The sequence below is a fragment of the Anopheles ziemanni genome, chromosome 3 (assembly GCF_943734765.1).
Source record: "Anopheles ziemanni chromosome 3, idAnoZiCoDA_A2_x.2, whole genome shotgun sequence".
Classification (NCBI taxonomy): domain Eukaryota; kingdom Metazoa; phylum Arthropoda; class Insecta; order Diptera; family Culicidae; genus Anopheles; species Anopheles ziemanni.
Genome location: NC_080706.1, coordinates 73,027,980 through 73,051,233, shown reverse-complemented (window position 1 = coordinate 73,051,233; position 23,254 = coordinate 73,027,980). Strand labels below are relative to the sequence as shown.

General features: G+C 41.1%; 2 protein-coding genes and 1 non-coding gene across 3 annotated transcripts in view; 2 read left to right on the top strand and 1 right to left on the bottom strand.

The window, feature by feature from the left end:
• Positions 1 to 19,409, top strand: part of LOC131287298 (atypical protein kinase C) — a 106,147-nt gene extending 86,738 nt beyond the window's left edge. Inside the window, exons 4-14 of the mRNA XM_058316333.1 lie at positions 8,041 to 8,126; positions 8,694 to 8,852; positions 9,381 to 9,565; positions 9,643 to 9,849; positions 9,914 to 10,224; positions 10,299 to 10,399; positions 10,492 to 10,686; positions 13,626 to 13,747; positions 15,065 to 15,180; positions 15,378 to 15,504; positions 17,903 to 19,409. Coding sequence (XP_058172316.1) covers positions 8,041 to 8,126; positions 8,694 to 8,852; positions 9,381 to 9,565; positions 9,643 to 9,849; positions 9,914 to 10,224; positions 10,299 to 10,399; positions 10,492 to 10,686; positions 13,626 to 13,747; positions 15,065 to 15,180; positions 15,378 to 15,397 — 1,502 coding nt within the window. The 3' untranslated portion in view covers positions 15,398 to 15,504; positions 17,903 to 19,409. The remainder of the gene's footprint in view (positions 1 to 8,040; positions 8,127 to 8,693; positions 8,853 to 9,380; positions 9,566 to 9,642; positions 9,850 to 9,913; positions 10,225 to 10,298; positions 10,400 to 10,491; positions 10,687 to 13,625; positions 13,748 to 15,064; positions 15,181 to 15,377; positions 15,505 to 17,902) is intronic.
• A 1,787-nt stretch (positions 19,410 to 21,196) lies between these two features.
• LOC131285431 (fas apoptotic inhibitory molecule 1) lies at positions 21,197 to 21,979 on the bottom strand. The gene is made up of 3 exons (XM_058314287.1): positions 21,556 to 21,979; positions 21,421 to 21,470; positions 21,197 to 21,352 (listed from the first exon to the last, which is right to left on the bottom strand). Exons 1-3 carry the CDS (start codon positions 21,977 to 21,979, stop codon positions 21,197 to 21,199), a joined length of 630 nt encoding a protein of 209 aa, XP_058170270.1.
• Positions 21,980 to 23,155: 1,176 nt separating this feature from the next.
• Trnas-cga (transfer RNA serine (anticodon CGA)) lies at positions 23,156 to 23,237 on the top strand. The gene has a single exon. It is a non-coding gene; the product is annotated as a tRNA-Ser (tRNA).
• The last annotated feature ends 17 nt before the right edge of the window (positions 23,238 to 23,254 follow it).

Below are 23,254 nucleotides of genomic sequence, written 5' to 3'. Positions count from 1 at the left end.
GCCAACCAGCGGCGTACGTGTAGTGAACAGCGAAGACCTTTTCGAAGTACCGCTGGACGAAGAAGAAATCCGAGTGCCTGTCGAAGCAGTTTAGACGCTCCAGGAATTCTTGACGTACCGTTCCTAGCTTTTGCACCAGATTCATCACGCTTGGAACCGTTCACACTGCTGTCTTAAATCTATGTTCCATGTGCGGAGAAAGGTGTCTTTTATACGCCATATTTGTTTGTTCCATCCTCGGCGGTTCCATAGCAACTCCTGTCGGGTGTGAAATCCCCTCCCCGTTTCCTGCTGAAACTAATTGAAAGCATTCGTTTTCGCACTCTTCCGGAATGGTACGGGGGGACCAATGGAAGGATCATGAATCCTGGGTTAACTGCAGGACCTGACAGATGGCACCATCCCCTCGCGGTAAAGAGTGCCAAGACCTGGAGTGCCGAGTACGAAACGCTATAATTAAAATGGTGCTACTTTCGCACACCATTCACTTTGATTTGGATCTATTGATCTTTGCGTTAATTAATAGTGATGAAAATACGTCGACCTCTCCATTCCATTCCCCGTTGGACGTACGTGGTGCGACGACATTCTCGACGACGCGAGCAAACCGAAGCGAAGTGTTTGCTGGTGTCACCCGAGAAATTCATTAAAATGTAATCCAAGACCCTGGGTCTGGGATCCTGCTGGGAATGGTTCAGCTTGTTTTCTACATTATTTGTGTCATCGTAGTCATTATCTTTAACCTTGACAGTTGCTGCTATGTTCTTTAAAATTCTGAGTAAGGTTAATAAAATCTTATGTCCTTTTCACCATTATACCACTATGAATACCGTGTTCTCCCTATAGTCTCTGTTAAAAAGACAAACATTTACCCGCGAGGGAAATCTCCTGCAAGATCAATTATCGAATTATTTTCGTTTCATTTAACGACCAATGGGAAAGGAAGCTGTAACGCTGTTTGGGTCGTTTTTAGAACCACTAATTAGAATTAGCTCCTGGACTCGTTGCCTTCCGATTTCCCGACCACGCCTCGCCCTACATCTTACAAGTTCGGCAGGAAGCAACGTCGGAGATTCATCAACTTGTTGCCGATGAGGGTGGGCAAAAACAAAAAAATCGATTGTGCAAACGATGATTTCAATTCGTGTTGATTTGTTTGCTGCACAGACCGTCGAATCCCTGATGGCGATGGAAGCCAACTGTACAGACTGTGGGGCAGATTAATCAGCGGGTGCGAGCTTCATCAGAATCCTCAGACTTTGGTCTGAGTTCGCCTTCGAGCCGAATGCTTACCGGAACAACCAACGGGAAAGACAAACAACGAATTCGCGAAACATCCTGCGCTCGGTGGTACATTGGCAGCAGGCATTCGCTGAAAACAGAAGATGTTTTTCCACGTGTTTTTCCATCGAACGCCGCAATCTCGTAGTCGTCGCTGGGTCGCGCCACATTCCGTCGGTCTGTTGCTACTGCTGTCTCTCGGCTTCCGATTGATTGTTCTATGTAAATTTGAACATTTCCAATTCACGATTTGCATATTGCCAGCTTCTGCGAGCAACAAGCTCTTCCAGATCCTCGATGACGTAGGCCGAGGTTTGTTGATGTTTGATTTGTGTGTTTTGTGGAGGGGTCAGGCAGCCTAGAAGACAGTGGCGTTACGATTCGGTGCTGTTAACTCCTGACCCGTTCGCCGTACATCGATTCATGAGCCACCACTGCGCACACAGTCTGATCCGATTTGTGGACGTTTGTAACCCAGTCGTTTCGTATAACCTCAAACGGAAACCTTTACTCCAGAGTTGTCCCCGTCCAACAGGTGTGGCATTTCAGCTTCAACATCCGGTTGGTGAATGATGGTTTCTATTGAACCTTTCCATCTTCCGCAAGTCGCTGAAAAGGTGTTCAATCTTTTCCTCTTCCCGGTGGGAAAGTATGGCGTTTTTTGCCTGTCGGTGGAAAATCAATCATGCATGGAGATGGATTGTTTGCAGAAAGGATTACCGATGGTCTGCTCGATAAACTCGCTTCGAAGGATGGCGAGAAGGGGGTCTTAATAATCAACCGGACCTTTTACTGGCGAATATTCCTAGCTAGGTTGGCTGACAAGCGATTACATTAGATAAACATTTCGGAAACAATTATCTTTCAACGCTGAACGCGTTATTATTTCATTTCAAGAGGCTATCGGAGGCTTTGAAATAATCGTTTTAATTTCTTCAGATCTAAATCGAATGTCATTCGCGATAGCGCTGAGGATTATTGTTTACAAGCTTGTCAAATAAACAATCCGAGCCGGGGGAAGTTTGGTGCTTTGAACTTTTCGTTTTTAAAGTTTCCCCCAGTCCGTTCGGAAAAGTTTGTAATACCCTCTGATGTTCGGTATTTATCTAACGATGGTTTCCATCTGGTTAAATATCTCAATCGAAAGGTTGTTTGTAAATGCTGTTTTGGACCAATTTCTTCAATGTGCCCTGCGGACGACTAATTAAAAGCTTTTTCTGATTTAAAATGGTTCAAATAATTACTTAGCAAAATCATAGGAAATTTTTTGTGTTTCAGTTACTTCTATGTAGCTGGCGGTTTTATTTACAGCTCTAAAGCATTTCGAGTTTTTATCACAATTACTTTGATATTTTAGACATTTGCTAAGCAACTTTATCGCACAAAAATATCGAGTAAATTTTTTTCATTTGCACATTTTTCTTAGTTATGATAGGGGTGCTATATTTTGTTGAAGTTTCGAGTGCGTTGAAATACTTTTACTTCTTATCATTCTATTATCTTATGTTTATGTTTATGTTTATGTTTATTTTAAACAAAATCAATATTTTGTATTGTTACCATAGTGAGTTGAATTGATTTTGGTTATTTTGTGTTTTCATATGACTATTTATGTGATTCTACCTATTGAACAAACTAAACGTTACCAATCGTAAATTGCGAGAACTCAACGCGCTGAAACACGTATAACCCACTCGTACACGTATAACCCACTCGGATTCCCACTCGTACGAAAAGAGTCAAATAAAAGCGTACGAGCGTATGGTTCGTTTGCGATGGAATTTGTTTGGAAAATCTAACTCTCTTCAGCACCAGCTTCAGCTGGCTACTCCGCGCCCTGGAAGAATTTTCATATCCTCCCGAGAATCGTCCTCTAAGCGAGTAAAAACGCTAACGTACGATGGTGATAAAAAGGGGACAAAACTTTTCCTCCACACTGCATACGATACTGGAAGCTGCTTCCGGCTGCCGTTCGGATATGACGATAATTTAATTTGCCTTTTCTCTCCCGGCAACGGGATTGTTGGCCATCGTGCGCGGTTTGGCCGAGCCGAGCGAACAAGTTAGTTTGAGCAACGATTGTCAGCTGCCGGGTGGGAAAGTGAGCACACATAATTTATGCACATCCCACCGCGGCGCAGGAAAGTAACCGTCACGGACTTGCCATATCGAATAAAGAGTTCGGTTTGATGTTACGCTTTTGATTGCGGTATTTGCCGAACAGCCCATTAAAGAGATGAATTGTTGGCAGCGGTTGGCAGATTCCGTGAGGCGTCGTTGCTTTACCGTTTACTGCGCGCGAGTTTTGGATCCACTGTTCTTGTGATTTATCGCAGAGGTGTTAATGTTGTGCCTGCTGTGTCCTTAGTCCATATCTTTTTAGAGACCATCAGTGGAAAATATTTGCGGCTTCTGCAATGACTACCCTACCATGGAATGTGGCAGCTTCTGCAACTTCTGCGATTTGCCTCAAAGTTCAAACCGCTGCGGTAGACACTGTTCTCTTTTGCTCAGTGAAGCCGATTCACATAATATAGGATTATGAATACAGAATCCACTTGCGGGTCGAAACGCGCCAACTCCTTCGGCATTTCGGAAGTGAGACGGATAGTGTACGAAGAGGAAGGATTTGCGAGTTTGCGGCCGAGGTTTGAATTTTTAATGCAACCAGTGCTTAACGCACGGGACCTTTCGAACTCCCCTTCGGTTGTGTGAGAAAGATGGTTCAAGCCGGCAGGACCGAAAGAACCCCCTTCTCAAATCCTTCGGCTTTGGTCCGGCACGGAGACGGACCGATTAGCTCAAGTTTCATGTGGCGTTTATGCATTTGGCGCGAGTTGCGTTTTCAAATGTTTAGAATATTTTTTGGGAGGTGTTAAACAAAATAACAACTTAACCCTTTCGGTGACTTGAACATAATAGCTGATGCGGACTAAAGTGTCCTGATAGCAAGATACTCGTGACGTCCGGGACAGACTTTGCTTTAACTATTCACAACGTTATCTCCATCGGGAGAATTTCCGAATCGCGGAACTCTGATAACTGCCTCAGTTTGCCGGGAGATTCAGCCGACTTGTACGACGCCGTTAAATTGTGCACTGATTTAACTACCGCTTCCGGAACGAGCCGAAAAGCGAGCGACGGGGACCTCTCTATCTATTTAGCGCTTCTTTCCTGAAGATACTGCCGAACGAACCTCTACGGCTTAGAGAGGGCGACCTACGCGAAATCATGGTATAAGTTATTAAAATATCGGTCGGATGTGTACAGCTGGGGCGGAAGGAACGTTCCGGAAAGAGCACCCTAATGTTGCGGTCCATGCGACCAAACTTCCGTTGTCGTGTCGTGTTCCAGAGGGCTCCACAGCTGATGTCAGGCGAAAGGCAACGGCTTTAAAAGTCATCCACAAAAGCCATACGCCAAACACGGGCGGGCGCTACGTAATGCATTTAATGAGCAAACCGGTGGCAGTTGAGGACGATAAGCTGCATACTTCGGTATGCGGTTTGACTATTGGTGGACCGCGTTCTTTTCTTCTTTTCCCACTCTCTCAGCCTGGTCATCAAGTGCACAAGAAACTCGAAACCCTTTTGTTGCTGAAGCTGGTGATTACCGTTCGGTGGGATTTTCGAGGACCTCCTCAGTGGTTACCTTGGAGCCTTAGTGATTATAGAAAGGTTTATCGGATAATTTTCCGCGAAACAGCGATCGACGAGTGGCGTAGAGAAAGACAGACCGGGAGGGACTTTCCTATTTGAATAGGGTTCATATTTCCTGCAAAAACCATCGTCGGGAGCCGTTGGTCATGCAACACAGTAAAAGCTCCCCGTGGTTTGAGTGCAGTTTCGCGTAACTTTTATCGCGGACATGGCGTCGGAAGTCCGGACGAACGAGTTTGGAGAGTGCTCAAGCCGTCGGAGGACATGCCGTGAGGGTGAGCGGGTTCCATTCCAAATGGAAAACAGTAATGGAATATTAATTTTTGCAGTTAAACTCCCGATTCTCATGTTGATTCTGGGTGGAATGGTGATAGTCAAAATTCATTTATCCAACGAGAGAGTTGGGTCAAGTGTCTAAGGAGTAGTTTAAAGCGAGCGTGAAATGGGAATGAAACGACGAAGTGGAATGTAAAATATAAAATATATCCGCTTGGAATGTACTTTTTGATTGTGGCTAACGAATTTTAATTCACCAGGGAGTTGTCCCACTATTGGAAGAGCTCATCAACCCAAGCTTGGGTTTTGCCTGATGTCCTTTTGTCTTTGTCTGATAGGTTTCTCTCAAACACTTTTGGGTAATGTATTTCGCTGAAGTTGATAATGTTTCTCTTTGGGGAAGGCGCAACGGAGGGTGATTAACGTTGAACGATAACGATCAACGTAAACGAATTATTTATAAAATTGATCGTTTAAACTGTGTGCTTATCGGAATAAAGGTCAATCCCGATTGACGAGCAACTCAGGTGGAAGTAAATTTTCATTGGAATTAAACGAAATGCGTAAAATGTTTGCAATACGAACAATACCAATTTATATACCACTGTTTGAAAATATTTTTCAGAGCATACACGCATTATTCCATCTCAAAATTTTTCCTTTTTTTAAATGGACCGTTTTTACACCTTCCTGTGCACACCATGAATGTATCTGCACTGTTGCATTGCGTCAGGGAGGAGGAGCTAACCGTTTAATTGACTTAATCCAATTATCCTCCCGGCGAGAACCATCCGACCAAGTGTGTACTAGAGGTGGATGGATTGATGAGAAGAAATGGGTTTATAGACCACCGCCCCGGGGCGATGCGGAGGAAAATCATTCACACGCCGTCGCTGGGTAGTTTTTTCCGCCTCGCTTTTCCAACCGCTGCATGAAAGCTTTAATCGGGACTGTGACTAGCTTGTTGATGTTGTGATGGTGTAAGCCTATTACTATGGCCGGAGGCCCTCAGCCGGGCCGCGGAGACTGCGCGTTCCGTTTCTTTCGCAGACCTTTTTGAGCTAACGAGTACGGACTGGTCGGGTTGGTATTTATTGGATTTTCCACCTAAGGACGGTCTGCAGGCAGATCGTGCGAATGATATCTCCACTGATTGCTAAACCATTCGCTAACCAGACGGTCGCGTACTACTCGGACTTCCCATCGGAAACCGACACGGAATGGATCGGGACGGCAAAGCTTTTAGCCATGCTGAAGGACACGGTTTTCGTTTTAAGGGTTGTAAGTTGAATCTACTTACAAACTTACTGTTTTTTGCTCACTTACTTAACACTGTTGTAACGTCTTTCATGGAAAAGGTTACATTTTAATATTGTTTTACCATGGCGAAACAATAATTGCCAACTATTGAAACATATTTGTTTTATCCATTGATAGTTTGAACATCAAACAATGCTTTTTTTTATTTATCAAAATTTCTCTTGTCCTTGTTTCGAACATGGCTAAGGTATTCGCAACTGAGAATTCACTCATATTTGGTTATGGAAACATTTTTGGTTTATTTTTGAATTGTCAAAATAAAGAGAATGCTTGGTATGCAAACCTAGTTTTCTATTGTTTTGATTTGTATGTTTTTATATTTGCTGGAAATTATGATGTTGCAAACTGAACCATGACTTTGTCACATGGTTTTCATACAACATCGCAACGTGAATATTACGGTCGGTTGAATGAAAATAAACGTGTTGCTACGTAAATAAAATGTACCGTAAACTCTTTTCTTTTTTTTTCGTGGTTTCGTTTGCATCTCTGCGGTTTACCCGGTGGACGGTAAGACCCAAGCACGTCACGGAATCCAATTCTATTACATTGTACGCCGCCAGTGGTACGGTGGATGCAGTTCTGCATTAAACCTACTCAAAAAGCAAATATTAACATTCACTTACGCGCCGTTCACCCAAGGTTGGTCTTATTACGTATGGCGCAAGGGGTTTGCCTCGTACGAAGATTTTCCGGCAGCCCAGAAGCACCCGTAGCACCGGCGTTCTTCGTTGAGGCGGCCAGAACATACCTTGTGAACTGCGATGCTGTAACAAGAATGGTCCGATACCGCACCGAGACACCTTCCATCCATCCCGGTGGCGCAAACAGTTACACTGATTGTGGCGAAAGGACGAATTGCGTTTCTGTCGTGTATTTTCACGTACCGCATTCATCGCATCGCAGGACACACGTACCGTTTAGTATTGCCCGCCCGGTGTCGTGGTCCACTCGCTTGTGGTTCGAGTTATGAGAGTCCGATCCGCTTTTCAAGCTACTTGAACTTTGTACACATCCCATGTACGGTTTGGTAACAGGACATTTTAGAAATAGTATTTCTTTGTTGTGGTCGGCGTTATATTACAGCTGTTGGTGATTATGTTAAAGATGAGCATACAAAAATGTTTGTCACGTGTACTTACATGTTTGTCATTAAGACATGAACTTGTTTTTTATACATTTCAATTTGATGCCTTTTTAAAACTTTCATAAAATTTTTGCCTAACATTATTTAGCATGAATGTGAACATAAACAGCATTTCTTGCATTAATATTTAGAAGGTGAATGGTATATCAGAGAAAAATATTCGATATTATTATACCTTTTAACTAATCTGAAAAATATATGAGTGTGCCTCAGAAAAATAATCGAAACCAAATTCACTATACTTTTGAAATCATGTTAATCGATAATAACGCAATAATATTTTGTTAAAACTTCAAGAATGGCCCATAGTAATTTTGGATTTTCTCTTTTTTCTACGATTTTTTTCACGTTCCGTAGGAAGCATCTATCGAAGGGGAGCTAGAAGATGGCGCAAGCTGTACCGGATAAATGGACACATCTTCCAAGCGAAGCGATTCAATCGAGTAAGTAATCCACAGGTGTTGCAACTAGCTTCACTAAACACTAAACACTCTTCCCAGCGGCTCGACTAGGGTTGATGTTTCCTCCGGAGGATATCAAACGTCAAATGCCGGAAAACGAGCGAAAGATAGCGAGATAGAAAGAAAGAGAGAGAGAGATAGAGAGAGAGGGGAAGATCGTTCCAGTCTATTGAATTTTCTTTATTTAATCCAATCGCTTGATGTGTATGTGCTGCACTCGGAAAATTTAACGAGCAAAAAAAGAAAAGAAATCCAGATTTCCATACCATCGGTTGGTGTGGGTGTATGTTTCTCTCTTTCTCTCTATCTCCCTTTTTTTTGCTCTGGAATTCCACGTAGCTCCGACGGCCACGGGAAACCTCATTAGTCCGTTAATTTAAAGCCGTCAAATTTAATTTTTATCCCCACGACTAGAGCTTACGTAATCGTATATGGGTTCACCCCAACCCTCCCTGAACGAGATTATCCTTCAACCTTTTCACCTGTAAATTCCTGCTTCAATTTTTTACTTTCATTCTCCCCATTTTCTCTATCCTTTCCAACCCACAGAAAGCCTTCTGCGCCTTCTGCCACGACCGCATCTGGGGTCTGGGCCGGCAGGGATTCAAGTGCATCCAGTGCAAGCTGCTGGTACACAAAAAGTGCCACAAGCTTGGCAATAAACCGTGCAGCAACGAGCATGTCGAACCGGTCTTCAAGGAGCGTGATGTAAGTATTCCGGGGAAGGGCAAGCAAAAATTTAAAAAAACGGAACCAATTGTGCCGACCAGCACGAATGCACAGCGAAAATGTTCCACCAGGGAGGGATACGAGAGCAGAAAAAATAAATAAATTTAATACCAGAATTTTTCTCTCATTTCCCGATGGGAGGTCAAAATGGAAAAAAGAAGTTTCTGTACTTCGAACCAAGCTATGGTTATTTTTTCATTCTTCGAAATTCATTGCTGGCATGGATAAGCATATGAATGTTCTAATGAAGAGAAAGGAGTAGAGCAAATATTTCGTAGAGGAAGAGAAGAAAGCGATGATTGCTTCGATAGTCAGGTTGAAAATTAAATTAAACTCACCTTACCGTTCGTGTTACAATCTGCCTCTGGGGTGATGACTGTTGCTATCGAGAGACTGACTTACTAATGGTTGACTATCGGGAAATTCTGTTAAAGTCGTTCTTCCAACTAAAATAAAAAAAACATAAACATCGTCCATCCGAATGAAACATTCATTTTCCATTTCCAGCATCATGATCCAAACGATGAGTCCAGCACCGGTGATGTCATGCAGGCTCCGTTGGACTATCCGTCCGAGCTGCATCCAGGCGATGGCAGCGATCAGGTTCCGGTCGAGGTGAACGAAAACGTCGAGGATCCGCTGGAACCGGTCTCCCAGCGGCAGTACTCGTTGAACGATTTCGAATTGATCCGGTAAGTAGAAAACGTCTAAACGGTAGAAGATTATGCACGGTTTTCCTGACGGGTTTACCTTCTTCTTCTATTCGCAGAGTTATCGGCCGAGGCAGCTACGCAAAGGTCCTGATGGTGGAGCTGAAGAAAACGCGGCGCATTTACGCGATGAAGGTGATCAAGAAGGCGCTCGTCACCGATGACGAGGACATCGATTGGGTGCAGACGGAAAAGCATGTCTTCGAAACAGCCTCGAACCATCCGTTCCTGGTGGGGTTGCACTCGTGCTTCCAGACACCTTCGCGGTAAGCACTCGATCGATTCGATTCGATACCGTCTCTTATCATTTTGTTTTTGCATAACCGCCAGACTGTTCTTCGTGATTGAGTTCGTCCGTGGCGGTGATCTGATGTTCCACATGCAACGGCAGCGCCGCCTGCCCGAAGAGCACGCCCGGTTCTACGCGGCGGAGATCAGTCTCGCGCTGAACTTCCTGCACGAGAAGGGCATCATCTATCGCGATCTGAAGCTGGACAACGTGCTGCTCGATCACGAGGGCCACATAAAGCTTACCGATTACGGCATGTGCAAGGAAGGCATCAGACCTGGTGACACCACGTCCACGTTCTGCGGCACGCCAAACTACATCGCACCGGAGATACTGAGGGGGGAGGACTACGGTAGGATTAAGCCGGTGCCAATCGAGGGTCTTGCATCATACTGAAGCGAATGTCTCTTTTATTTTATCGGTCAGGGTTCTCCGTCGATTGGTGGGCGCTTGGTGTGCTTCTGTACGAGATGTTGGCTGGACGTAGTCCGTTCGATATTGCTGGCGCTTCCGAGAACCCGGATCAGGTTCGTTATCGCGGGACAATCGAGCTGTTCGATAGACACGTGTTCAAAATGGTTATATAATGCTTTATATATTTCTTCTCTTTATCCTCCAGAACACCGAGGACTATCTGTTCCAGGTGATCCTCGAAAAGACGATTCGTATTCCACGCTCACTGAGCGTGAAGGCCGCTTCCGTGCTGAAAGGTTTCCTCAACAAGAATCCGGCTGACCGTTTGGGCTGCAATCGCGATTCCGCCTTCATGGATATCGTTAATCATTCGTTCTTCAAGAGCATCGACTGGGAGATGGTACGTAAATTCATGCCCAGCGTCAACAGCGTATCGTTTGTTTCTAGGAAGAAATATCTCAAAATATTTTATCATGCTTTTATTCTTAAATTGAAACTTTCCTTGGAAGAGCCCGATCTTTTCCATGGAAATTCATACTTTAATGGGAAGGAAGAAAATCAAACACAACCCAAACACAATCGCATACTTCCCAACAATTGGATTGACAGAGACAGTAGTAACAATCAATCGTTCAGTTTGGCCCATTCCATCTTTCGTCGTCAATTTCCATGTTTCGCCTTAATGTTCCTCTCCAGATTCCCATCAACATCACCGAATTATAATCTTCGACATCCTCTGGTTTATTGTTGTATTTTTTCAATTCTTTTGTTGTATTTTATGTTTTTCTGGCCCTTCAATCATTCGCCAATGAACGCCGTTCAGAATGAAGGCGAAGTAAACAGACAAAATGAAATTTTGATTGAAACAAAATTGTCTGCCATTAAACAGTCAATTTCTGGCGTGTTTTCGTTTGTGCATTGTTCTCTCATAGCCATATCGCCGTTGGTAACATTCGCGGAATTACAAATGTAATATCGGTAATCAAATCGGTACGGCAACTGCGTGCATGATAGTGGTTAATGAAACTGTACTTTCAACACTTTACAGTTGTTTGTAAGCTATAACGAAATGTGCTATAATTTGTAGGAATTCTGGACTATTTTCGTTCATTAACTTCTCTAAACCAACATTCGCCGGTAGGCTGCGGTTGGCGGAACTAGGCAAAATTGCGATTTACCATTTGGATGGTAGTGTTACCGTGTGGTTTTATGTGTTTTTAGGTTTCTCACCGGGTATGCTGTTAATTTTAATTGGATGTCCGGTGCATATCACATGTCAAGTATTGGTTGCATTTTATCCCTCGTACTGCCATTCTTTGGTCGTCGAATTTGGATACATGGGAGAAATATTTTCCAATCAATAAACATTAAAAGGTATTCAAACCAAACTAGGTAGCGAATTGTTGTTGATGCTCGAAATTCGACCAGCCAAGTGATGTTGGTTTTGGCAAGGATATCCTTTTCATTCTTGCGTGAAAGGTGTCAATTGACAAATGATATGTTGTCAATTACAATTTTTGAACATTTCGTGTTGTTTTAGGATGTTTTGGGTCGATCAAATTGGTCGGCTGGTTTGATCAACTCTTAGAGCTTTTATTGCTCTTTTTTTCTATTTTACGACTAAAACGGGAAACTCCGAGTAAGCTATTAATTCACAAAAACCCGACAAAACTGATCTAAAACCTGTTTTGAGTTTGCCACATCCAAGTTCGTCGTATTTCTTTCCCGAAGGAAATATAATTTTCTTTTGAAGCACAATTAATTTCACATATTTTTGTTGAAAAAAAAAAATCTCCATGCAGATGAACTCCTCGGCAGGAAAGGTCGCTTCCCTACTGCCTCCTTATACAAGTGGCACTGCCTTGTGTTTAAGCACTCGTAGCGGCGGTGGCTGTGAAGCGTAAATCCGCCAAAGTGCTCGCCATTAGTTTGATTGTTGTCGGTAATGGAGGTGGCATTATTAAACGAACCACACCACACACACAGACACACACATAAACCGAACCAGCGAGGTCGCTTACGGTGCCGAGCACGTTAATAATTTCGTTATATCCTCGCGTGCACTCCGGGCAATCTGCTACCCCGGGGATCGAAAGGCCTACCGCCCACAAAACCCGGCCGTCGGTCGATCTTTGGTAGGCCACCATTTGGGGCCAGTTTTGCACACTTTCCTGCTCATCCAAAACTCCAGTAGGAACTAAGAATGGAACAGGCAAAAAAAAATCTGACCTCAACCGAAAGCTTACCATAAACGTAGGAGGGTAATGTTGATCTAATTGGATTATGGCTAACTATTTATGTGATTTTTTCGTGTATATATATCAACATTAAACTCCTGATGTGGAGGAACCTTTCCCTGATGCTCAGTCTCACAATTTCCCCGAGTCGATTCAAACCGCAACCGCCCATCTCGGTGTGGTATTCGGGCGAGAAGTTAATTGGATTGGGATGTACCGCACGGATACCGGGGGAATATTACCCAGGTCTTCTGTGGAAAAACTAATCATAGTTGAGTACACATGGCCTGTGTGAACTGATCGTTGGAGTTCCTAGTACTTTCTCGTATATAAAAAAATCTGCATCTACCGTTTAGGTCATCCTAAGCTGGAGAACGTTTTGCTGGCGGAGGAGAATTCTTACTGTAATTCAATTGATCAGAGATTAATTGATTGGCTTTTGATGTTTAAGAAATGAACGATTGCTCCGATTATCACGTATAGTCCCTTTATCATTTCGAGAAATATTCGCATCTGAAGCTTGTGCTTTTTTCAGAGTTGAAAATGTGTTTATGTTAGACTTTTTCAGTTCTCATTCCTGTTCATTCATTCTCCATTTCACCTCAAGCTTTGCAAAATAATTTTAAAACCCTGCACTGTTTATTGAACTACACATTCCTTTGTTTTATGCAAAAGTGCCGACATCCTCTTTGATGCATACATTTATAAGTTGCCGATGCAATTAAACACATAAGAAACGATTGTTTTAAATATAATAGATCTTGTACATAAAGTAGCATTCTGGTTTAAAACATATTCATACGACACTGAATAACATGCTAAATTTCCATCAAGACGGAATGGCACAAGAAAGCTGAAACTAAACTGCCTTCTTACAACACGAGTTTTGATTACATAAACCTACATATAATCTCAATAACACTCGTTGTGGTTCAATGTTAGTCTCATCTCCTTCCCCTGAGCTAACAATATAGTTTATCTATCCGTTTGTACGCTTACCTGTGTTCAATCCATCTCTTGGGCACAAATAAAACAATACAATATGCAACACCTTCGTGAACCGGAACCAACGCACATTGAACGTGACCATGGGGACTCACAGCTTGCCCAAAAGGAAGTCGCCCCGCCGTACATCCCGGCGTTCGATGGATGCGATCAGGACATCACCTGTCACTTCGATCCGCAGTTTACGCGCGAACCGGCCGAGCTGACACCGGACGATCCGTAAGTGTGTCTGTGTATGGCCCCGTTTTTCGGGGTTTGAACGCGAAAGCCCATCGAAACCAAGGACAACGCATTACCCGGATCCTCCTGCGTGCGGTTGCGTCGGGCCGATAGGGCAAGAAAAATCTATTCAAAAACAAAAGCTGCCCTAAGACCTGCCTGAAACGAACTTCTTCAAAGTGCCTTTCTGGCGGCTCGTTCTATCATCAAAAAAATTCGCGAAAAGTCAAATATTATGCTGAGCGAAAGATAATCTTGCGTTCAAAGGTTTGCGAGAACGGAGGCGAGTTTTCTCTACTGATTCGTTGCTTTCTTCGCTGAATTATACATTGCCTTTTCGCTTAATTTTCTTTCGAATAGTTTCCAGTCTTCCGCCGTGTTGTTTCTAGTACTTATTCAGTTTATAGTTCGCTTGTTGGTTCTGGTAGTTTGCGAGGGTAGTTAATACTTTTATGTATTCTTCGCGATTCTTATTTAGTTCGTTCGTTTGCCCAAACTTTTATAATCTTGCACAACTTGCTAGCAATGTACGCTTTACCTCCTCAAGCCACTTGCAATGATTGTTTGTAGGTTAGTTTCTGTCTCTTTTTCTTTGCAATTTGTTCTGTTGCTCCTGCCAATGACTTGCCGAGTTTGGTTCCTGATTGCCTTCTTCGAATGTTGGAGCACACTGAATTCGTCACCTCGCCAAGTGATGGTGAGATGGCTCATCAAGGAGGAGACTGAGGACTGCAAAATTGTATTTCCGCTACAAACTTTGGATTTCAGCAAACCCTATGATCCTCAGAAAACGTTGCTCCATTGCATGTCAAATGTTTTTGTTGCTTTGCAATTTAAAATTAAAGTTTTTTATCGACTATTTATGTTTTATCAGTGCTTTTTTGTGTTCTGTCTTGATGTTGCTTTTACACACATGTATAACAACAATTAATTAATTCTTATTGATGTACTATTTAAAAATTTGATTAATTGCATGATCAAATGTCCCTTCTCTGTCCATCAATCCATTGTTCGGAAGCAAGAGGCGTACGTGGTTTTCCATATCCACCCAAGTCTGTGAATATCACTACATTCTTAATTTTGTTGTTAATTTTGGTATCTTATTCATTAGTTTACGACAAACTTCTGGTTTTCAACAGTTCTTTGTCTTGTTTTATTTATAATTTATATTTTTCGTTTCCTTATAGCATTTTGTCTTGAATGCCAACTTTAATTCTGTTTACACTTTTGTTCTTCTCCTTATTTCTTTTTTGCTCGTGTTTGCTACCTACACTACTCCATTTTTTTCTCATTGTGTGTCCATCTTGACGGGGTTAGCTTGAGCAAAAGCAAATCACGCCACCGTTCCGGCCACGGCTTGACTCCGATCGCGATCTGGCCAACTTCCCACCGGAGTTCACCGACGAACCGGTTCACCTTACGCCGGACGATGAGTAAGTACAACTGTTTGCAAGCATTGCCAACGTTCAAAGCAAGCACACGAAATGGGATAAGAAACAGCCGGTACCCGCAGGATGGAGGATCCCGGAGCGTATCCTAGTTGCGTCGCAAATTCAATGAACTTTTTATTTCCATTTATTTCCTTCGCTATGCGTATTGCATTCATCATATGTTACTTTTTTCTTTTTAGCCGAGTCATTGACAAGATAGACCAGTCCGAGTTCGAAGGATTCGAGTATGTGAACCCACTGCTGATGTCGTTGGAAGACTGCGTTTGACATCACGCATCTTGTGAGTTGCATCCGTATAATATGCAGGTATGTAAACAGTTCACCGAAATCCAATCGTCCCAATATCATTCTGCACAGTGTATATCATTCATTAACATACACACATTACACATATCAATAGCTAGACTTTCAGATTTCTTAAGCTTCAAATCAGTTGTTTAAGTTAAAGTGAGGTGCAAAACTTTATTACCTCTTAATGATAATTTTTCAAGGTTAATGTATAATATTGTTATCCATTGTTACATTTCAATCATATTTTGCTACGGCCACCCTATGGTTATTTAACGAACAATCAATGGCCAGTGTTTCATTTTGTCATTTATGCTCGTTTCTCCATTCTTACTAGTTATTCATTAACATCTACAACACATTTGAACATGTTGGATTGGCCTGTATCACTATAGATTTGTGGTGTCTTTTATTTTTTGTACTTTTTTATACTCGTCCTTTTCCCATACGGTGTTGTATCATCATCCTTTGTCATCGTCACTAAAATCGCCGACAACCAACATCACTACCACCACAACCACCACTACTACAACTACTACTACCACCAACTTAAATACCCGTTGAGTTGAGTGCAGAGACAGTCAGAAATACTGCATGAAACGGTAGCACAGTACGGAATCTGTCGAGCCGTGGAAATGCCATAGTTTATACATGTAACTGCAACGCTTTTTAAGAACTTGAACACTTTCTTGGTTGTTAAGAAAATTGAAAGATAATTGGAAATTTGTGCGTCGTACATGCATGTAATATAAAATTATTTACTGTGAAATAATTTGATTTTATTTTTGTGAATATTGAAAATCATTGCACATTGGCATATTTTTCATTCAATCTTTAACAACTAAACTTATAAAAATAAGCAAATTGCAGCAAAGTGAATATGCTGTATAAAATATTTACAAGCGTGTACGATGTTAAAATGAACAATTACTTTGACAAACAAAGAAATGAATTAGGAATAATGTACATAACGAGGAATGATTATGATAGAAGGAGTAGAGCAAATCATGAGAAACAATACCAAAAGTAAGTAATAAATATTCCAACGATACTGAAACTTACTTTTTTATGCTAATGCCAGTTGAATTACATAAGTTTGAAGGATATAAATCAATATATGCTTTCAAGTGTGCTATCACTATCTAACTGACTCTATTACTCACCTGCTGTTTGCTAGATACGTGGTATAATTTTATTAGCTTCTCGTTCATTTGATTCATAAGTACTTCTATATCACGTCGTGCATCTCTTTTGAATTCGGAGCGCATTGTGGTAGAATAATAATGCTACATATTATTATCTGTTACGTTTATCTTCTCTCAATGGTTATATGAAACATAACTCGCTAGTGTGATCGGGATTTGGACATTGAATCTATAGAGAGAGCCGAATAGAATATAAAAAGATACTCAAACCCAATGTAAGTGTTTTATTCGCAGAGCTCGCGCTTCGCTCAGTTTTGCCCAGTATCGTATGCCACCAACCGTATAGTCATGCTATAAACCGAACAGCAATCATACCCAGGACCTCCAAGCCCCCGAATCATGTATAAATAAAAACGTTAAATTTTTCACCATGTTTGTATATATTTTGAGAAAAAAGAACCGCCCTGTTCTCTTGCAATAAAATTTGACTGAAGTAGTTTAAAAGTAATATCCAGACTATTAGGTGATTCCAAACATGATTTAACAGAAACATTTGTAGAAGTGAGGGACCCAAGCTTTAGTTTAGGTTTAAAGAACATATTTTATTAAATATTTAAGATAAATGTAATGCTTCTACACGGATTTGAATGCAAATTTTCCCTTAATCTGTTTTGCTGTTATTTGCTCTTACAATGCCTTTAGCAATAATGGCACCTTTGAAATATTTATGTTTGCCGATTGCTGCATGTTAAATGAGTTTATTTTGGCCACAGTTAATTGAAAATGAAAAAAAAGTTTTACTTGACAATTTGAAAATCTTTTAATTGAAAAATGATTGATGTTGCATATCCTGCGCACTGATCACACAATTTTTACTTAAAATGTATGCTCTTTCGCTCTCATTGTTATATATTTTACTGTCTTCTGATTTGAGTGATTTTAAACAAAAAATTACACTTCTTAGCACTACGAACACTACTTAGATTCATTTGATGTAGCATTTTTTTTCACTTCAGTTGTTGGTCATATTGCATCGTATATGAAGTGAATTGGCTTTGTTTTCTTATGGATGTTTTCTCACATAGTTATGATTTTTTTGCGTTTCGTTTCCGTGTTTGCTGCTTTGACAATAACTACAAACAGTCAACTTCCCTTACTATATGGCTATAAAATTAAACCAACTCTGTCATTTTAAGAACGTCCGCTTTGCGACAAATCGCAGTGAAAACTTGGTAATTAATCACCTTAATGTTGCTCTTTCCTTTTTGCAGTTATACGGTGACGATTCGAGCGATTACGATTCCGTTGTGGATGAGCTAAGCATTCTTCAATTACCTCCACCACCATCTAAGAGTCTACTGCAGCACATGTTTTGCCTTCCGTTAAACTAGTCGTAAATGAATAGGTCCGCCGCCACCGCCGGAATCTCATGGTTCGCGATCTACCCGAGTGAGATTAAGAGAATAGAAAACCCAAGCTTATGCGACCCAAGTGTACGAACAACGGGGCACACTACATTTTAGTTGCCACCGGGGAGTGACTTGACTCCCATTTCGTTCGTGTATTGCCGGGAGCTGCACACCAAATTTACTCCGGTTTTCTGCCTGTCTACGATTATCTTAAGTCCTCCCTTGGACGCTTGCGGCCTTCGAGTACTCCTTCAGAAGCAATGTAATAGAGTGGACGGCTTTCAAGAAAAGCGATGGCGGCGGCACGACTCTCGCATTCGACGGTTCAACGAAACCTTCTAATAGTTATGAGATAGATCCGGCCACATTGCAACAATATGATTCACATAGAAATTAAATGGAACCATAACAATGACGCTTAGAGGAGAAAAGTCTACATCCTCTTACTCTTACTCTCTCTTTCTCTCTAGCATTCACTTACTTCCGGACTCATTTTGAGTGCAGTACAGTAAACTTCGGTAGCTAATCGGTTTTTGCAGCGTATTAAATTCTACTATATCCTTATGCAATGTAGAAAATCAAAATACACAAATATAAATCCGTGGCAAAAAAAAATGCGTTGCTGCCTTCCCGGGCAATGTTCAAATGAGATCGTGGGCATAAAACTTTAAACTAGAAAGTACACTAATCGAAGCATATAACATGAACCTATCACAAGTGAAATGAAAAGATCAAAGAAGAAAAAAGAGTTTCAAAAGCTAGAAGAATCAACTAAACCTTTAAAAAACTGTCACTGACTGTAGCGCAATAGAGCTATAGATGAAAACAACAAAACAAAAAAGTTTGAGAAGTCGATTATCATTCAAACTGCAAGAATGATGAATAACCCTATTATTTTTATTTTCCTCTACGAACACTAACCATATTAGAGAACAAACAATTCCAAATACATTAAAATATGACCTAGTTAAAAGAAAATCGAATCAGAAGCATGTTATAAAGAAACAAAAAGTTACACACAATTGCACAGTATCGTTAACAAATTAGTAGAAAGAATGGTAATCATACCGCAGCTAATCGTTCGGGCTGAAAGCGAGGTGATTGAACAAAGTAAATGTGCGAAGAGTGAGTAAAGAGGGAAAGATGCAAAGTGTAGCTTAAAACGCCGATATAAATAGGATCACTATTGAACAGAGATAGCAAGAGAGCTAAACAAAAGCATTGACTACTGAAACGTGCAAGGGAGAGACATTGGTGGAACATGGTTTAGGTAACAAATTTAATATTAAGAATAATTGCAAACGAAGATCAGCACTAACAGCTAGCAAAAGTGATTCTATTCACGCAACGAGATAACACAGATACGGAAAGGAATACAAATGAAATCAACACAAAAAGGGAACGGGAAACTGATAAACAAATCGATGCGTGTGGGATGTTTTGAGCATTTTAAATATTTTAGAGATAGAGCAGACACAAAGCAAGCGCAAAGAAAAACATAGAAAAAATTAATAAGAATCACAAACAATGTTGCACGAAATTGAGCAATTTGAGCAAACAGTCGTCAGTTTACTATGTCGAATGGCAGTATTTGGAGGACATTGTAGGTAAAACGTTATAACTCTTTAACGAAAAATGGTATTATTACGATTGTGATTGTGGACCGTTCGTATTGAGATAATCGTCTGGCGTAGTAGAATTTTGTACATGAGTTCAGGAACTATTATAATGAAACTATGGAAGATTATCCAACAACCAACAAACAAAACCAACTTATGGAGCGCACTGCAAACAAGAAAACTGTACTGGTTAAAAGAAGCATATAGAAGAAAAAAAAAATGGGCACGACATTCCTCGACATTTTTGTTCGGCCTCGGGTTGCTCACATGGTGGATTCCGTCGGTCATCGTTTTTCCGCGCCAGCATTAAAATGTGACTGTTTTCTAACGTTTACTGTTTTCCGATCTATTACGCCAATGTTCGACTGTCTGTTATACTTCTTCTCATCGATCAATTGTTCTCTTTATGTACTTAAAACATTGGTAGGGTGTTATTATATATTTGTTGTGACGAGATTTTCTTTCGTATCTTGTGCAACAGACAAAGTTTTTCACAGGGAAGTAAAACCTTATCTGCAAGTGCTCCTATTGCGATTGTTTTAAGAAATATCTTTTCGTCACCCCGTTGACATTCTTTGTTGCTGAAACTCCGTCTTTGATGTTAGTTGAAGGTAGGATAAGTGTTTCACTTCTAACAAAAAGACCGACGCATAAAGGAAACAGTCACTAAAAACAAAATCATGAAGACCGAGCCGGAGGTAACATGCGTAAAAACCAAACAAACGAAGGACGAATATTTTATGGTTAGTTTTCCGGTAGGGTAAGGCATAGGCATTTACTGCAATTTGTACTGATTGCGATTGTAAGGAAGGCAGCTTTGTTTTGTTTCAGATTTATTTTTCCATTGTTTTCCCCATCGTATTGAGTAATTCCTGCTTTAATTTCTTTTTAATATTTGATTTGTTTGTCTACCACAATAGATTTCCGTTCGATTGCTTCATGACGTCATTAATGTGCATTCCTACATTACTACTTTAAAACACTTATCAGTATCAATACAATTTAGTATTTCTAGCAATGTTATTTTTTTTTTTTACATAACTCTGTGTATCTTTTAATTGTTTTATTCTCCCCATACCGTTATCGTACTGCCCTTTTCCGCGCCCTTCTTAATGTATTATTTTACTTCCTGTTCGTAGAAGAAGATAACAAAAATTACGATTAACTTATAACTGACACTAAGGAGTGATCGAGGGAACGAAAACATAAAAGAGATCGCTGAACACATTGAAACTATTTCAAATAAAAAATGAATAAAAAATGTGTTTCCCTGGTCGTATCTGATGTTTTGGAATATCCGAATAACTGTCCTGTTAGTTTTTTTGCGGTAACGTTGTCATCATTCCTTTAGTTATTAGGAAAAAAGGGAAAGCATTCTTGGTTTGTGGAGATATATATTCTTCTTTGTTTAACTTAATGCTATCCACTTAACATCTTTCTTTTAAGAGCTTGAAAACATGAAACGAAACATGAACCGCAAAGTATACGACTTTGGTTTTCCTTCCTTCCAATCCTAATGTACCATTCGTTGTGTCGCTTAGGCAATCAAACTCGAATCCTGAATTTCCACACCGTTGACCGTCAACCGATGGACGATGCCCTCCCGTTTATTACCGCTAGTTCGAGCGCTCAGTACGAACGTGTTGTTGTCCTCGATAAACGTTGTATCGGTGCCGCCATCTACGAACTCTCCCTGGAAGTACAGCAAGGATAACGGTGATACAGTTATGTGCGAAACAATGCTTTTTAACGTTATCTTACATTTTCTTCAATGAGCTTCCCATTAACGTAGATGTTGAGAGTATTTTTTTCTGTAGAAATGACATAGAAACATAAAAATAAAATATGAAGATGAGTTTTAAATACATTCTATATATAAACTATAGTTCCGCATACCGAGCACAATGCGGTAGTAATTGTCGCCCAGCTTCGTCTCCCAGGTCTTGAGGGCTTTCGCCTGGCTTTCGGTGAACTGCTCGTACGACTTCCCATCGACGAACAGCGAGTAGCTGTAGCGGAAGCCGGGCAACGGGTCCACCCGTATGATGCACCGCTTGTCCTCCAGCTTGAACATGTCCTCGCCGACCAGCTTGAACATCCAGTCACGTCGGAACACCTCCTGCTTGTCGATCCACAGCACTCGCTTACCGCTGGCCGTGCCATGCTCGAACTCGATCTCGTACACCTTACCGTACATTGGCACACGCCACCGGGCCACCACCTCCCGGTGATGGTGATGCTGCTGCCCGTCCTTCCCACCGAGGGCCGACGGAACGTTGGTCAGGATGTCGCCACCGTTCAGCATGGCTAGTTTGTGCATTTGTTCATCAAGTGTTTGAATTGAGGCCCAAAGTGTTCGAAGTTGTTTCTACCTTCGAAGTTGTTCACTAAGAAACATCCTGTATTGATTTAATTAAAAAGAATAATTTGAAATATCATCGAAAGGTTTCTATGGTTGAAAACTATGATCTTGGGTTCTTATAAGGTCTGGAAATGGGTTTTGTTTATAGAATTTTACTTTTGTTTGAACCAAATCACACAATACCACTCAATACTTCTTTTTTAAGTTTACGAGCACGTGAAGTCACGAGTTTATGCATGTAAACAAATGTACAAACCTAGCAAAGCACTTCCGTTTTCAATTTCTCACTTTTTAAAATAGTAAATATTATTTTTTTCTCATCTCGAATAGAGTTCTACTATCATTGCTTTTGATTGTGTCGATAATTGTTTTTCGGCTGGGCACAAAAATAAGTCTTTAAATACATTTTCTTCGTCTTTTAAGATCACGTTCTTCAAAGCATAATGTACATATATAAACGATTATAAAACTCAAAACAATAATTCACTGAGTACAAGGATTTGTTGTCATCAGTTGACAAGGACGTTTCTAATCATCTCGAAACCTTGAATGAGGATTTCGAGCATGTAAGCACATGTTATTTGGTCGGAAACATATTATATTGTGGAGAGAATTTAACTTTAATAACCAGAGAGGTGTTATTAAAGCGCGATGTTGAAATTTATTTTAATTGATCTTATACTAGTGCTCTTTCTAAAGGGCTGGTGTGGGGTTGTAGATATCGGTTCTGGTAACGGTTCATTCGCAAATATCGCTCGTCGGACGAGTAGGAAATTGATCACACCCCGTCCGTGGCGAATAGCTTTGCCACGCGTGCCACAAGTAAAATGAAGCATAAATATGCATGAAACATCAACACGCATCACACGTCCGACGCGCTCTAATCGTTTTAGTCATGCAAAAACGGATAGGAATGTAAATTAATTTGCGTTCGAGCTCGATTTAAATCCAGGCCAACGTAATCCAAGAGTATATCACGAAGAAAAGTCTACTGATAAGCAATGGGCCGATCGAGTGCTGTAGCATTGAATCGCTTATGCGTGTTCATACACACACACACACACATACACACATAGCTATGCTCTCGCGGATGGTCAGCGAGCTGGTACGCTTTTAGCACCGCCCTTTCATCAAGCAGTCGTGGCCGAGTGGTTAAGGCGTCTGACTCGAAATCAGATTCCCTCTGGGAGCGTAGGTTCGAATCCTACCGGCTGCGCTTCAACTGAACTTTTT

Excerpts from the sequence above, each read along its gene's own strand:
- LOC131285431 (XM_058314287.1), bottom strand. The coding sequence starts at position 21,979 with ATGCACAAACTAGCCATGCTGAACGGTGGCGACATCCTGACCAACGTT. Across the intron at positions 21,471-21,555 it reads TTACTACCGCATTGTGCTCG|AAAAAAATACTCTCAACATC; the intron begins GTATGCGGAACT and ends TCATTTCTACAG. Across the intron at positions 21,353-21,420 it reads GGAAGCTCATTGAAGAAAAT|GGAGAGTTCGTAGATGGCGG; the intron begins GTAAGATAACGT and ends CTGTACTTCCAG.